The 17,643-nt window shown below is 43.6% G+C and overlaps 1 protein-coding gene across 1 annotated transcript; it reads right to left on the minus strand.

The window, feature by feature from the left end:
- Window positions 1-739: 739 nt before the first annotated feature.
- Window positions 740-2,753, minus strand: foxl2b (forkhead box L2b). Its single transcript, XM_027031958.3, has 2 exons — window positions 2,519-2,753; window positions 740-2,379 (listed from the first exon to the last, which is right to left on the minus strand). The coding sequence occupies exon 2, from the start codon at window positions 2,372-2,374 to the stop codon at window positions 1,493-1,495; it is 882 nt and encodes a 293-aa protein (XP_026887759.1). The 5' UTR covers window positions 2,375-2,379; window positions 2,519-2,753; the 3' UTR covers window positions 740-1,492.
- Between the last annotated feature and the right edge of the window lie 14,890 nt (window positions 2,754-17,643).

The following is a 17,643-nucleotide window of genomic DNA, read 5'->3' on the forward strand; positions in this document are numbered from 1 at the left end:
GTATATAATTCTCTCTGAAACGACATTGCATATTAGGTCATGTAAGCGTATTAGATAAAAGCCCCTTTAGGAAAAAGTTAATATTTTCTTTAGCTCTTTTTAATGTTTGCGCTATTTTGATTCTCTTAAATCTAAACAAAGGATGATAACAGGTAAACAAACAAATTAGTGCAATCAGTTCGCCTGATTTTTTTGTAAATGTGTTAGTTTGCATTTTGTTTTGACAGTAATACACAGGTTATAATAGCTACGTGCTACTTAGCTTTGATAATTAAACCATGTTATTTTTCATTTTGATCAGGCCGGTTTCCAAAAAGCATGTTAACACAAAGATCGTCGTCAGATGGTAGAGTGAGTATCACACTAAACACACACACACTCTCTCGCTCACATTTATGATAATCTTCACATTACGACTTTTCGGGAAACAGGGCCCTGCTTATTTATACTAATTTACATTTGACGTATCAGTCAAGAAAAAAAACTTAAATAGAATATAAAAAATGTAAACTCCCTTATTTTAGTGTGCCACGATGTAAACGTAGGTCTAGATGATATGTTAGGCCTATATAGCCCTTGTTATCATCTATTGTTATTTTTATTTTGGTAAATCTCTGTAAACAAATTGTAACAACCGATTGGAACGTTAATAATCAACAGAAATGTATCGGTTACCTTGTAAGAATACCTCTTTTTTTTTGCCAAAAAATCATGTCCATGGTCCAAAATTATTATCTACTCCTTGCAAAATTTGTATTACTTGCAGACGAACATTTATCTTATCACATGCTATTAACATGACTATTTTGACATTACGAATATTAATGCGTTTCCTTCTTTTATCATAAAGCCTACACATGTCTACTGGCTAACAATTAGCAGTAGATAAGCTAACCCAGAGTAGTGGTCTGCAAAAATAATATTTAATGAAAGTCTTTTATTTAAAATAAGTGCTGGTTTAACATGGTCCCAACAATTTCCAAAGAGTATCAAAACAGAAAAATGAACGAAAAGGTCTCGTGATTTACCATTTCTAAAACAAAGATATTTTAACAATCTATAGAGCTATTGTATCGGTATGCTAAGAGGCTAATCTACACTGGGGCAAACACCAGACGCGACTACTTTAGGGTTCACAGGATTCATAAGAGAACACTTCGCATTAATAGCACTTGCTGAAGTTCTGTCTACACAGTCCGAACACTTTTGTTGTTGCTGTTGTTTTGCAAATGTAGGTAGTATAAGCTACATCATGAAATTTCCGATTTCCCACTTAGGTGTTCATGTGCGCTCTGTAGATAACCAATACTGAAGATTATAGGCTGTCTCATCTTCCTTCTCTCGCTGTTTGTTTTACCCTGTTTGCATTTCGTGTACTGGAATGAGAGTGAAATGTAATAACCACCTTCCAGGCGGCATAAAACGTTCAAACAAATCAACATCAGATCCCATGTGGGTCTCCTGCGTCTCGTGGATATTGAACGTGTTCGACTTAAATGTCAATCCGAGAGTGCAAAGTTGAATGTTTGGCCTCGTGGTCCCAGTAAGAATACAACTCGCTTGGTTGACGCGCGCAGGCAAACTGGAGGCCCGCCGTGTTGTTGGTGGGTACCGGAGAAGGCGCAGCCGCGGCTCCGCTCAGCTGCTGTGGCTGATGATGGCTCATGCCGTTATATGAGTTCATCATGTTCGGGAGGCCCATGGCCTGCATTCGGGAGTACGGGTTGTAGGTCGGAGCCGAGAGCCCTTTAACGTTGATGGGACTAACATTTCCACTTCCCATTTGACACGAAGCGTAAGACATTGGTGGCGGCGGCTGGCTGAGCGGCCAGGTGTTGTTCATGAATCCGGGCTGGATGTACTTGGGAGGGGACAAGTAACCGTATCCATCCCCGCCGAAGAGAGATTTTCCCGGCTGAAAGGGAGCTGTGGGCGGTCTGAATGGCCGTTTCATCCGTCGTCTACGTCTGTAATTTCCTTTCTCAAACATGTCCTCGCAAGCTGGGTCCAGGGTCCAGTAATTCCCCTTCCTCTCGCCGCCGCCTTCACGTGGAACTTTGATGAAGCACTCGTTCAAACTGAGGTTATGGCGTATGCTGTTTTGCCAGCCTTTCTTGTTCTTCTCGTAAAAAGGAAACTTGTTAATTATGTACTGGTAGATGCCAGATAAAGTCAACCTCTTCTCCGAACTCTCCCTTATTGCCATGGCAATCAGAGCTACGTAAGAGTAAGGCGGCTTCTGAGACGGGTCCGCTTTTTCTGAGCTCGTCTCCTGAACCGGCTCATCTTTGACAAACTCCTCTGTCTTGACCGCGTTGGTGTCATGGACCATCAAAGTCATTGCGTCATCCTCTAAGCTATGGTAAGATGCCATCACTCCTAAAACATAACATAACAAAACAAAACAAACCAAAACATCAGAACAAAAAAGGCAAAACACAGAATACTTTTAAGACTTGTAGTTGTAACAATAAAGATAAATAACATGGCACGAGCGCCCGAGTGTCCACCAACATACCTGCTATTTAGGGATTATGTCTTCTTTTTGCATGCCTTTTAATAGCTTTAACTACTGAAGTTCCATGAAAATATAACTGTGTATCCTCGGTGTTCTCGTTTAGCAGTTGGAACACTTTTTTCCTTCTTGTACGGCTCTGTTCCTCTTGCGAATGTCTCTCACAACTCTGTATCCTCCAAGCACAAAATGCGCCGCCGTGTAGTTCCACTACTTCTTTCCTCTGAAAGCCCGAACGGCGCTTTCGTCTTGTGTCTCGCGTATCCTATTCGCCCAAGTACAGCAAGCTCTGATGATGTAGTGTTCCGCTTTCGTCACTTTCTCTTATCCACTGGCACTCTCAACTGCTCTTCATCCAAAGCATTTTTAACCAAGAGTATCCGAATTTCCGTTTTTAAATGTCAGAACTGGCAATATTCTAGTATAAGCAATAAGGATATATGAATACGCCTTTATTACCTCGAGGATAAAAATTAAACTTGTTCAATGAAATAATTGTTAGATTTTTCAAAATATATATGAATATTTAATAATAAAAATATATTTATTGATGTAGACCAACTGACTTACCTTTACCCTTCGGAAAATATGTTTTGTGTGAGTAGGGGCATTGGTTATTTACATACTAATAATCAAATTAGTTGCTTTATTTGTATAGTAGCCTTATTTTTTATAAGGTCAACGGCCAGTTATATATGATAGTAAGGCATGGGGCTAAGAGGCAGGATATATCTTTGACCACCCATGCAGGTAGCCTGGTTTTCACCAGGAGAGAACTCTTTGACCACTGTCTGAGCTGACGCAGGTGCAACAGCATTGTCCCGTATGTCAACACCTTTCTTGGACATGCTCGATAGGCTGCTGAAGATTCGGCCAACCGCCCCCCCCCCCCCTCCCCCGCCGACCCCAAAACAGGCTATGTGAATTATTTTCTACATTTAATAATAATAATAATAATAATAATAATAATAATAATAATAATCTTCATCACCATTATCATTGTCATCATCGTCGTCGTCGTCGTTGTCGTCATCATCATCATTTACATTGATTTCATTTTAATGCGTTAATAACTAATATTAAATGTATTATATTTCTCAGTAGGCAAATCTGCAAGGTTCATCTGTTATCTCATATTTTATTTGTATAAATGTAATTAAAATATTCATGTGCTTTACCATTTGAAGCGCGGACGTCCAAGATAATCGTTACAAGGACGATGTAATGCGATTAAACACACCAATGATGAGCGAGCAGAATATACACAATATGAGTCACTTGGAAGAAGACCGCAACAGATCGCAAGATGACACACAGATGAATCTATGCAGCAAAATGTGACAGGTTTAGCAGGATTTGAAAGGCTTTTCAAGCTTCCTGCCTCCCTCTTTGAAATGAGGATGTTTACGGTTCAGAGTGCAAGAATGCGGAGGGATATGAGCGTTTCAGGTCAGAAGGACAGCGCAGATCTGTTTAATTTTATTTAGCCGAGGCTAAATGACCAACATAAACCATTCGGTCGATTACAGCTTTAATTTTCAGAGAGACGCTGGTTGAGATAACTGACATGGTTAAACGGTCTCTAACGGACCTTACATAGGAGTATGACAGAATTGTTAATATTTTTAAAATGACCACATTTTATTACGCCTAACTGATTGCTATAGATTATGTTGTGGTTATAATATGTCGGTGTATGGGTTAAAAAGACGTGGTGTGCGTAAACATTAGGTGTTCAGCTTTAAGGCCTTTGCTGAGCTATAGGCCTATTAATGATGGTTCGACACCTACAGACCGTCGTCCTGTGTTGTACGTATGGAAGAACACACACAAGTCAACCAAAGCCCTATAAGTCGGAATTTAACGTTTGTAGCGGCTGAAAATTCTTAGCGCTAATGAACGGGCGGGGGTTTCCTTACTTTGTAAAGCCCGGGATTGACCTCTGCCTTAAATTACAAAGCGTGTTACAAAGCTCTCGGTGCAGCTCCGCTCTTCCTGAAGGTGCTCGGCATTTCTGTTTTGAGAGTACAGGCCATGTTTACCTTTCTTATCACCGACAGGAAACTTATGGGAAGCTTTAAGCCATTCTTCCAACAACTTGCCTGTCAAATTATTGTAATGCATTGCACCATGTAAAAATATATATCCATAAATCCCAAACACGCATTATGTGGGACTGAAAATTAGTCTACTTCGCTTATTTGTTTAATATTCCATAACGTCCCAGAGACAGACAACATTGAGTTTTATTTCTTATATTTCCTTTGGACAGATTTAAAAACAAATGCATTTGTTTCTGATGTGGGGAGGCACGCCACGAAATAAGAGCTGTCAGATTTAGTCAGGTTTTCCCCTCTTTTGACAGATTTGGTAATTGCTTTCTGGTGTTACTACATTGACAGTTTTATTATTTTGTCCCGGAAACACACAGCACTGCAATAAAACTCACCACATTGGACTAAGCAGAGAAAAACCTACGACGACAGCGCCCCGTATAGCATAAAGATAGCTGAAGCAGTAAAAACGCGTGTCTAACTTTCAGGCATATTCAAGAGGACTCTGATATATAGCGAGCTCTGGGGTTTGATCCTTATCTGCCGCGCACAGCCGTGGGGAATTAAGCCTCACAAATGTGCCTTTGATCGCCTGCGATTCAGCTCCAGAGGAAGTGTTCTCATGGCGCTATTTCTGGGCCTCCAGTTCTTTTGTTTCGGTAGAGGAGCAGGTGAAGGTGCCGAGGTTTACGCTGTATTGCTTTGATCAGGACCAGGACCGCTGTAAACAAGTCATAACACAGTTTAGCACAGGCTTCTCAGGTATACACGCTCTGCTAAGCAAGCTTAAAGACAATCCTGACCCAGCAGTTTTTACACAGCATTAAGAATATATTGGCCATTTCTGGATTCTGGATTTTGTGTCAGCACAAACATTGCAAGCATCTCAAAGATCAACTTATTTTTAATTTTTATTTTTTGAGAAGAGAACAATTTTATATTACAGATATTGGACAGCCTTTCAGTTACCTGAAAATAAATCCAGGAATGTGATTTATTGAAGAACTGAGTTTTTCCTTCAAACAGGATCTAAGCTATTACAGGGCAGCATGATGGAGAAGAATTAACAAGTACCATTAACATCATCTCTTGAATAAGTCTACCCGATGTGTCATTTTGACATTTAGCCAGTGTTTCAGTTTAACTTACAGGGAAATAAGATCACGTTCTGAGTAACTGATAAACATTGGGTTTGGTTCACAATCACTCAGTGTGTCACTCATTAATGGCACAATGTTGTGATGGCTCACACACACTGTGGCGACAACCATGATCTGGGTCATTTTACTACCAACCCTTTATGCTCAGGTGTGTGGCCCTCATACCTCTCACCCTTAGCTGTGGACACTTTTATGCTTGAAAGACGTGGGCAGTGTGAGGGCGTCGTCGTGTGCCTCACCTCCTCTGTTTTTGTCTTTCTTCTCCAGAGTTGGGGCCTCGGTCGGGTCAGACAATCAACAGGCCCTGCCACCATTCACTTGCTCAACCTGAACAAGGTGTTGGTGAGCTTGCCTCATGTCGCCAAATTCTTCAGTTTTATCCCGTAGTTTTGTATGTGGTCAAACTTGAATATTGTCACAACAGATTCAGAATACCAATTGGGAGGAGTGTGTAGGATGTGCATTTTGAACATGGAGCCGAACTGCTATAGAATATTATTATTATATTATTATATATATTATTATTATTATTATATTATTATATAACAGAATATTATAGAAGAAGGAAGTTCACCAAAGATTCTTACTCAATAATTCTTTTAGTTTCTGAGACTACTTAAAAGTGTCTTCGGAGGCATGGTAGCCATGAGTAATATGAAAAGATGAAACATCCCTTTCCATCAAGACTGTACCTTTAAATATGAAAAACAGAAATGTATAAATGTTATATATTTTTGTCTTAACAGCTCTCAGATAAATATCTAGCATGCCAACACTTTTATCATCTTAGTATTATTGCCTGCATTTTAATTTCACAGCAAAATACTTCACAGATTTTGACCACTGTTAAGTATTTATTCACATGAAAGAACAGTGTTATGAAGGCACACAATTATTTCCTGTAGATTTTTCCAAAAAGAAAAACAAGATTTCAAAATATTTCAAAATATGTTCTAAATGAATTCACAAATATTTGATATAATAGCATAGGGCGTGAGTGTTTTGCATCTAGACATGTGTTTTGCATATAAACCTGTATTTGAAATTGAATAAAGGTGAGTGTAATATGTTCAACTTGCAGTTCTCTTTAGGCACAAAACTGTAGTTTCTGTGTTACACAACTAAGGAGCTTCTTAGTCTGGAACCACAGAATAGGTAAGAGAACAATTTGAAAAGGAATCATACTTGGTGAAGCTCTTCTCCAAGCAACCTTTCAAAGGACTTAGTTTGTAGAGTTCTCTGAAGCTCAGTTTTGTTCCCCTGTGTCATCCAGAGTAGGATGCTCCCCCACCCTCTTGTGCTCTTGGTTCCTCTCAAGGTTTCTGGAGGCTCTTAGGGAGATTTTCTTTGTCACTGTCACCTTTGGCTTACTCACTGGATGCTTGGACTTGGACATCTGTAAAGTTTTGTGACCATGAATGTTGTAAAAAGCGCTATATAAATAAACTTTACTTTGACTTTGACTATATACTTGCAGGAAATGTCATTCTGAAGTGCCCATCAGGAACTGTGCCCATCATCCTCAGGTTGAATCCACTCAGTAAAGATGCATTTCTCATGTGAATTGGTTCAGGAGGGCTATCCCACCAAGAAACAGCCCACCAGGTGAGATGATGCCTGACAGGTTCTGTCTGGAAGGGGATCCAACGCAGGCGTCCCTATGTGTTGCTAGGCTGTGGCTGACGGAGGCGGCTGCTTATGATTGGATGTCCTGTTTATGTTGAACCTCAACGCGGTCTTCCTGAGGGAAGCCATGCCATACTGCGCGTGAGTGGCCTCGTTCGCCCCTCTGCTCTCACTTATCCAAACACACTCATGTTTTTCCTTTATATGAACCGTCCCCCAAATTCTTATGGCCTAACACTGCATTTCACATTTAGGACGTAGTGGTACACCCTTTGTTGATGCGGGGTATATAAAGCGTATGGATGATCAGGTAATGTGAGAGCGACGAGGTCTGAGTGAGCGTGGCCGTCTCTGTGGGGGGTGGGTGCCACGTCTGTGTGCTCATTGGGGGGCTCGCGGAGGGACAGAGGATGGCCGGTGCCATGCAGGTCACCCCCCGTCGGGGGTACTAGAGGGTCATCTCGCCGCGGGACCTTTCTTCTAGGGGGCAGGCTGCAGCCCCCGACCGGGCCGCTCCGGCTGCAGTTCTAAGCAGAGGAAGGAGCAGGGGCGACCCTGGAGAGAGGGACCCCAGCGGCCCCGGCCCTGGCCAATGTGTTCTCAATCATAGGAAACACAAACAACAAAAAAAGGCCTGATTTAAGAAAGGTTACAGAGCTCTCCAGAGAAACCCTCCCCCCCCACACACACACAGTCTCCCTCCTGATCCTCTACTTACGCCACCCACAACCCTGCACTCAGCTCTTCCCTCCTGGGGGGGGGGGGGGGGGGGGAAGCAAAGAAGGAAAGGAGAGGTAAGGAAAACAAGCACCTTCCTTGTTAACAAGACACAGGAGCATCAGGTTCCTGTCCCCCTGTCTGTCTCCACCGCGCTTCATCCTCTCCTTCTGTCTCTCCATCTCCGTCTTGTATGAGTGGGTCTGTATGAGAGTATCTCAGAGCTCTGCCCCCTGCGAAGCCAAACAAACAAATATCGAGCTTAAGGAGGTGCCACCGCTAATAAAGAACAGCTGAGAATAGAAAGGGAAAGCTTTTACAGTCAGGTAATAGTGAACGCCCAATACACAGTTTAAGCAATGCATGACTGGGTCCTAAGGGGAAAAATGAACAGGCATGTGTTTAGTGGCTTGTGGTTTTGCTACACTCTTTAAAATGGACCTACGAGGGGTTTGTGTGAGGTTTTGGGTTCTGGGTGGAATCGTTTCAATTTTAAAAACACTTCTGCTTCCCTAATTGTTCCTTGGGGTTCCTAGTGGTCTGAAGTAGCATGCCTACATAGCAAAGCATAATACTAACATGTCGTGAATTTTGGAAACTTTGACAGACACCTTGGAAGTGGTGCAGTAGAAAAGTAGAGGCCCCAGCCAGAACATGGCAGGTTTAAATCCCTTCTCACTACACTAAATAGGATGAGAATGTCTGAGATCTGAAGCTTCGCTTTCTGTCTGCTGTTGAATGAGGCATGTCGCCTGTTTGTGATAGAAAGATGATATGGCCTGAAAGATCCTACTCTTTGAAGGGGGTTTATCAAACTCTTTAGTGTGACTGTGATGGTTCTTGGTCACTACAAAAGGGTTTCCCTACAGCCACAATATGAAGAACTCCCCGGAAACCAATTGTCTCTGCTGGACATGTTTTTGAAAGAGTTATGTAATAAACTTTCCTTGTGATTTGGTAAAATTCTTAAGAGTAAACTTTGTTTAGAACCATTTCTTCCCCTAGAGAAATAAAACACTATTTTGCCATTCTTGTGCCTTGATATATCATCCAAAAAATGGTGCTAAGACTAGTGAAACTGAAAGGCTGTCTGATTGGTCAGTATTAGAGGACTGGAGTGTTGTGTTAAACAATAAGGCTCAGGACAAGCAGCTGGGCCTCAAGGCAGATAAAAACAGAACAGATCCCAGCAGGACAAAATTGCAGCGCATTTCCCTGGGGATTACAGCACACAAACCACTGCAACTAGAGCCTAGAGGAATCCAGAGCTAAACACTGCCTGTCCTCATGGTTTCTGCTATGATAGAGCAGATTGTAACCAGCATGTGTGTGTGTGCGTGTGTGTGTTTGGGACAGTGAATGTACAGAAGCATTAGGGAGCCAGTGAGAAAAAGAGCGCCTCAGTGAAAGAGAGAGAACTCATCCGTGTCTCGCACCGTTGAGGGCGATCAGTCATTTTCACACATCCTGCCACAATGGCTTTCTCGTTCCGTGCTCAGGCGTGAAACTCGCGGCAGACAAAACTGGGGAACACCGGTGGCTCACTGCGGCCCATGTGAGCGACCCCCTCCGTGTTTTGTCTCGTCTAACTGATAAAATGAGATTAGGGTAAGGGGGCTCATTCCCACCCTTTTGCCCGCACCTCTTTTATGTGCGCTCCAATCACGGCGGCCCAGAGGAACCGGGAGCTGTCTAAACGCTCATCTATGCTGGAGTGGCTCCCCGATGGCACCCCTGCCTTCCCCGGAAAGGAGTTCATCGGTTCAGGTTAAAGATGGTCCTTCATCCACTCTGGTGAAGGGACCCACATGGATACCGCCTCACATGTGGAACAAAGCCTTTGCTCTTCAGTCTGCCAGTGTGCACACACTTTGCACACAACAGGGTTCCATGCCAGGCTCACAGCGAGTGACGCAGAGGCTTCCAGTAGGTGCCATCGTCAATGTGAAATGCCATCTTCTGCATGGTGCCCGCGATAGTGCACGCTCCAGACATAACACAGTGCTCTTTGTTTAGAATTCCGATTCTTTTATCAGCCTCCTAAGAATAGAGCTGCTCCTATAGAATGGTGCCGCACATAACAGCGACACAGAAAAACACTCCTCATTGCCATAAGTTGCTGAAAAATTGCTGTTTTCTATTATGGGCTCTGCTAAGTCACAAGGGTATATTTTGAAATAGCATGGGTAGTACCCACACACAGACTAAACATAAACAACACAGGTAAGGAGATTTACTAGCAAGCTCAATTGAGGCTAGTGTCATAGAATGTTTACTACAACTTGTTACTACAAAATGTTTATATCTCATGGCACTGACGTACACAGTTGGCAACAATAACTGTAGGGCAGTTAAGGACAGTTTTTAAAATATTTTACCAGTTACCAGTCATAACTGTGCAAAAACAGTTTTGTGTAAGCTCAGTATAGTACTTTTGGTCTGACACAATGTTTTACTTTGGACAATTGGTCAGTTTTGCCCATTTATGTGCAGAATGTCAGATTATTAAAAAATGCAAGAAAATAAAACCTAAGTAGAATAATATACATCTCCTTTAATGAAGCTCTAGGCACTGGCTCTATAGAGTTTTGATGAGGGTTTGCTGTTTTGGTGTTCAGCCTATGGGCACTGAATCAGAGGGTTTGATGTTTTGGCGTCCAGTCTATGGATACTGAATCGGAGGGTTTGATGTTTTGGCATCCAGCCTATGGGCACTGAATCAGAGGGTTTGATGTTTTGGCGTCCAGTCTATGGATACTGAATCGGAGGGTTTGATGTTTTGGCATCCAGCCTATGGGCACTGAATCAGAGGGTTTGATGTTTTGATGTCCAGTCTATGGGCACTGAATCAGAGGGTTTGATGTTTTGATGTCCAGCCTATGGGCAGTGAATCAGAGGGTTTGATGTTTTGATGTCCAGTCTATGGGCACTGAATCAGAGCTGTGGTGGCACTAGTTCATCTATCAGCAGGTAATATTCCACTACTGCAGAGGCCTCGTTCCGTCCTCACTATCGGACGCTTAGACCTGTATCAGCTCACTGTGTTCTGCCTATATCTTGGTACAAAGTGTCACGCAGGCACAGCGGTGTGTGTGTATGTGTGTTGTGTGTTGTGTGCGTGTGTGTGTGTTTGTGTGTGTGTGTGAGTATGCGTGTGCATGTGTGTGTGTATGGCAGAGGGTAGTTTGGGGGGGATAGTCAAAGTCTCCATGCCTCTTCTACGGGAAAACGACTCCCACTCCCGCCTTATCGACTGTTGACATGCAGGAGCTGATAGGCTTGGCTGTGTCAGCTCCCCTGATACTCTCTTGTGGCATAACGAACCCTCTGCACCAAGCAAAAATAAAATACTTCTCATAACTCTCTCTCTCTCTGAGACGGAATCACAAGTTTGTTGTGATTTTGAGCTGGCCTGTTAGAGTATGCCACTACCACTGCAAAGTGGTTAAATTCTTTACAGTACATTCGATTATTAACCGCTCATCATAGCCATTAGCCGAAGGGCTGTTTTGATCAGCAAGACAGGCACGGCTGGTAATCCTCAGACAGTTGACCAAACAGTTCCAGTGTGGCTTTGTCAACCTGGCCCGTGATGACGGCAGTGTCAACCCACCCCTGAGCCTACACATGCCTCTTTAAAGCAGGCCCTCTCCGGCCCCTGAATGCAGGAATGCTAAGCCCCATACAGGAAGCCACTGAAGTACTTTTGCCCATATCAAAGGCCCCAGGTGAGTGACAGGTGGGGCAGTGTGTGCGGGGACACGACCCTCCCTCACTCAGCCACAATAGTGGCATGCACCTGTGAGGGAGCTTCCTCCTATGCCCCCACCCCACCCCCTCCCATCTCCTAAGTTGTTCCCCCCCCCCCCCCCCCCGACACACCCAGATTAGACTTGACCCTGCCCCGCCCATCTACCTCGACCTCACTCTCTGCAGGTGTTCAGAGTATTGTTAAAAGCAGGTAAGCAGAACCGTCTCTCTGACACTGAAGGTCCTCACCAGGATGGGGGTGAAGGCCAATGACTTGCAGTGCAGGAAAAAATTCAGTCGAGAAGTGGACAGTTCTCTAGAGAAAAATCACCAGGGAATGCGTGCTAGGAGAAGCAGTGCCTGTTTTATCTTCTCCAATGTCTCTCTGCTCAGATAGAAAAGTCTGATCTTGTATTTCTGTGATTCTCAGTGTTGAATGCATTCTAGTTCTGATATTTTCAACCAAAAAAAAAAAAATCAGTATAATACATTATTCCACTGTTGTACTAAAATGTTGTAAGATTATCTTATTTACAGAGAAATCAATGTTTGATAATGCCTGCCATGCAGGTAATGGAAGTAATAAAACAAAATGTCAGGAATACCGCTGTCATTAAACTTTCCATCGGATGTATTGCTAGACAGCTCTGGGCAGAAAGACGGATCTGCCAAGGACGTGGATCCATGGAGCACATGGAGGACTCTTGCTGTCTGCTGGGCAAGACGGGAGTGGACTAGAAGCCACAGCACACGGGATACTGGAAAAGAACACGAACCAGGTCAATATGGGCTCAGCTTCACTCTTGGGGTATTAATTAGTCTGCTATTACAAGGCCTGAACATAATCTGAACTTCTATGTGATACTTACTTGAATTACTGTGGGGGCCAATTCAAACTGGTACTCAAATATCGGTGCCACTGTTACAGTGGTGTTGTGAACATTATTTTCTGTACCATATTGTTACACTAGCTACTTAAATATTTGGAGCTCTGACCATATCTGTCCATGATCATGCTTTCTATCACACAAGTTTACGCATCTGGGTTGACTATTCATACTAGCAGTAATCCAGGAATGGTTCTTAATTGCGTATTTGTAGAATCTTAAGGGAACAAACCTGTTCCATTTAAGTGTTCAAGATTTTGCAGGTGTGAATCTGTCATTGTGTGTCTCCTTCTGCCCCCAACCCTCTCTCTCTCTCTCTCTCTCTCTCTCTCTCTCTCTCTCTCTCTCTCTCTCTCTCTCTCTCTCTCTCTCTCTCTCTCTCTCTCTCTCTCTCTCTCTCTCTCTCTCTCTCTCTCTCTCTCTCTCAGGGCTGAGAGGGTGGTGGCGGGCCAGATAGCATTACCAGCGCCCGGGGGATGTTTACACTGGGAGAGATGGCTGAGCTCTGATAGTTACCAAGTAAAAAGCCAGTAAATACTACCGTGTACCTGCTGCATTGTGTTGCGGAGGAAACGGTCTATATGCTGTGAGTGCTGTATTGCTGCACGACGGCATTGATTACACTGACGCTTCAGATGAGCAGGAGTTCAAGCCATGCAGTGAACTGTACAAGCTGCTTTTTTACAAAGAGTCACATTATTGGCAGTGGAAAAGATGCGGGATAACAGATGGATAAATCCATGAATGAGTCAGTGGCGAGCAATTTAATCTATTTCAGCATACATGTACACACAATAAATTTAAGTATACACTTTTAGTGTTCTTGTACCAATATCATGGCTGGGGGATTAAGAAGAGCAATGCACAGTGACTGAGATAGAGAGGGACAGAAAAGTAAGGGACCGAGAAAGAGGTGGGGAAAGAAAGCCGAAGTTGAAGGCATCCTGGCAGGGAGGACGAAGCACTAGATGAACAAACATAAATATCCTCATAAGCGGGAGATAAATTCGAAGTGGAATGTTCTCGCGCCCGCCTCCCCCTTCCTGGGGAGCAAGCGCAGTGGCTAAGCCCCTCTCCGTGGGCCTGTCTATACACGTTACAGGCCCCTTCAGTGAAAGCCCTCTCCAGCGCCAAGCAGGAGGCTCTGGGAGAAATGGGCTGCGCTGTCTCGTTCGCGAGCCCTATCAGAGCTGATGGTGTCATCATCGTCTAGAGATTAACAGCGGCTTAATCAACAGAGCGGGCGAGGTCTTAAAGCGCACTGAGGAATAAAGAGATAAGATCATCGCCCAGACCGCTGATTCACCTGCTTTTTCTGAAATGGCAGGCCTAAATATCTACGAGATCTTTGAACCTGGTCTGGAAAAGAATTGTTGGAACTATAACTTGTGCTGGGCAACATCATAGGAAATCCAGTGACATTGCGGCTATTCCTGCTAGTTGGTTTGTATGAATTCCTGTGAATTGGCAATCAGAAGATCCTTCTGCTTTTGATTTATCATGGTGGGGCATTTGTGCTTGATGATTGAAATTGAAGCAAGATAACCCCAAACCCCTACCAAATAACATGCAGTTGTATTATTTGCTCTTCTGGTTGCTCCAACACAAGTCTTGCATTCCGGTTCCAAACCCGAACCTTTACCACACATGACATTCCTCCACATGGAAATTCCCATCGAAACATGACTTCCCGCTCCGTCTGAGGCCTCGGCTGAATCAGAGTGGGCTGCGCCTCCTTCTGCCAGATGAAAAGAGTAGGGCCCCAGCTGCAGGAGCAGGCATGAAGAAGGTGGGGGGGGTGGAGGACGTGATCATTGCGATAAGGACGAAGGCTGGAAGCTGCTGGGTTCAATGCCAGGGTGGTGTTCGTGCATGCTGGTATTCGTGACAGCTCTCTCAGATGCCAGAGGTGTCTTGGCTGTGGGAGGAGGGTACCTAGGCTTTCCCCACCACCTAGCCAGACCTGGGGCAGGTAAACAGCTAATTTGAGGGTCGAGTGACAAAAATGTTTGGGGAAGCTGGTAGTTGTGTTCAGGGTAGGTGGCTTGGCACTATGTCTGTGTACATTCTATTGTCTAACAGAGTTAAAAGTAATAAAACTTTAATAAAGAATGATGTCATTTATAATTATATAAATCTCTCTTATAGTCCCTTATAGCCATCTGGATTGAAATGGCAAATGTTTTATGGATCAATGACTGTCAGACCAATTTAAAGGCAATTTAACACTTCAGATAAGCCAGCAAAGCATGATTTATAGCATGCGTTATAGCATAATTGAGCAACGCAGCAACATTTGCTTTGTGAGAGTGGTCTGCACTCTGGTGTTTTCAAAACAGGGTTTAAGCAGATCACATCTAAAATATACAGTCTCTATCTAGGACCTCGACACTCAAGCCTCATACAAGCTCCCTGCCTGGCAGCTGGGCCTGAAGGGCCACCCAGGTGCCAGTGCTTACGGCAGGACTCCCGGACCCCAAACACTTCCCTGTCTCATGCCTTGTCCCCTGGCTTTATTTCAGCCGGGTGCCAGGAGCAGGTGTTACGGCAGAGGGGGGACCGTGCGGCTCAGAGGGCGAGCAGGGCAGCAGGTGTGAGCTGATGGCTCTCTCTCTGTGCTGTCAGGTCGAGCTGGACTTAACGTTTGTGTAACAATAGATAAAAGTGGAGTTCACAAGAGTAAAAGAGCGAGGCTAGAGGATCATGGTGTGCGGTTGAAGTAATTATGTCTCGACTGAAAGTTTGATAGAGGCTTGCATAGACTAGTGCCCTGTAGGTCATATAGAACTCAAAATGTTTGTAAACAAGCTGGTTAATGGAAAGTAGAGCAAACAAGCACACAGAAAAAGGTGAAGATCAGGATTTGGGTTCAAGTTTAGGATTAAATGTTCAGATTAAATTTAATTGTATCTGCACAATCACAAAATCATTGAGGAACTAAACATTTGCCACATCTACCTTTAAGCCTTGTTAGGTTTCTTTCCTTTAGTAATGGAAATACCCTTATATACAGTATGTATCAAGTTCCAGATGCACATTTTAGGTTTATGTTGTTTGAATGAAGCTGCACAAATACTAAAGGGAGGTTCGGGGCTGTAGTAATCTCAGAACCCAACAACAACAGCCCACACAATACGCTTGACCACACCACCACATCTCCATGGCACTGTCTGCTTAGCAGGCTTGTTCTGCATCACATACACATTAATCTGCATCACGGAGGTCATGCTGGGGCCTGCTTGCTATACCTTGATTCTTTGAAAGCATTCGTGCTCATCCATGCTCTAGTATAAGTACTTTACAGAACCCAACCTCCTCTTGAAAAAATAAGACACAGTAGGATTGTCTTACTCTCCCAGTTTGACTCTTGTGGTTAAGATTAAGGGTAGTTGCAGTGTATGATTAGATTAAGATTAAGGGTAGTTGCGATGTATGGTTAGATTAAGATTAAGGCTAGTTGCGGTGTATGGTTAGATTAAGATTAAGGGTAGTTGTGTTACAGTGTAAGGTTGGGAAAAGGTAAGGTGCTAATTATCACTGTTCAAAAGTAAAAGATTTATGTAATTCAATTCCGCTATTAAAATGTGCTAACAAATCTCACAGAATAAAAATGAAAAATAAGGATACAGCATGCTTTACTAAACGAATGTAATTAATAAATAATTACATATTTATAATCCACACATCCATAAAAGGTTCAAACCATGTATCTAAAATTGGCTGCAATATTCAGAGAATGAGATCCTTTTGCATGGCAACTTCCTCTGCTGAAGCAGGCTTTGTGCCAAACGAGTCCCTTATTAGTTGAAACTGCCTGGCTGATGACAACTATTGTATTTGCAACGTGGAAATGGTTGCAAAAACACTTGTATCCTGCTTTTGGCCTCTCTGTGTGCACTTGTGTGTTACCAACTCATGCATGTCCTGTGGACGTATCCATTTTTGGGTTAAAAGCACGTTCAATTCCAGGACATAATCATCAAAAAAGCAATCTGTTCTAGTAGGTGAATTAACTCAGACAAAGCCAAATTTAAAATTACACTGTTTTATATATATATATATATATATATATATATATATATATAGAGAGAGAGAGAGAGAGAGAGAGAGAGAGAGAGAGAGAGAGAGAGAGAGAGAGAGAGAGAGAGAGAGAGAGCAAGAGAGCAAGAGAGAGAGAGAGAGAGAGTCTAGTATAAGAATGCAACACAGAAGTTGAAAATCTATCTGTCTTTCTCCTTACGGTTTTGGGCCATGCCTCACAAATCCCCTTTCGGGTCAAGCTACACCTTTTCCGTCGGTGTTTTGCCTTTCACCCCATCACCTCAGTAAGCGCATGCAAGGGTCACACAGTTCAGGCCTGCCAGACCCAATAAAGCCTGACTGCGGGCGGGTCCCAAAGCTGCCTGCAGCGACCGCCGGACAGTGGGCCGGGGCACAACCCCCTGCCCCCTCCAGAGAAACCAACACGGTTCAGATCCTCGTCTTCGCCCAACACAACGTAGCACCACTCATGCCATTACCTCACGGAGCCACGGGTGGATCAAAGCCGGGCGCTTTCGGATGCGGATATGAGCCAGGGAGAAGTAAATTAAATTTAAACTAAATGAGACGGGCCTTATGTTGACAGAGGGCGGAGGCGAATGGGTTTTAATTTAGAAAACAAATTGGTAAACGATTTATTACGCAACACAATCCGTCCCAAGGAGGCTCCGATGGATAGGCTTCTTATGCATGTGCTTGGACCTCTTAACGCATATTAGCACTAGCGACCTTTGGCGTGGCGTTTGATTAATCTGCAACCTCAGTACCCTATTCAAGTAAAGCATGTTCTAGAACAACCTGTTTCTTGTTTAGTCTTGAATGAGATTCTGCAAGGTTTTGCAGTTTTTCACATAAGAATGGGCTAGATCAAGGTCAACTTGAAAGAGATAGGC

The sequence above is a fragment of the Electrophorus electricus genome, chromosome 11 (assembly GCF_041902795.1).
Source record: "Electrophorus electricus isolate QZ-2024a chromosome 11, ASM4190279v1, whole genome shotgun sequence".
NCBI lineage: Eukaryota > Metazoa > Chordata > Actinopteri > Gymnotiformes > Gymnotidae > Electrophorus > Electrophorus electricus.

Coding starts and splice junctions, on each gene's coding strand:
- foxl2b (XM_027031958.3), bottom strand. CDS start 2,374: ATGGCATCTTACCATAGCTTAGAGGATGACGCAATGACTTTGATGGTC.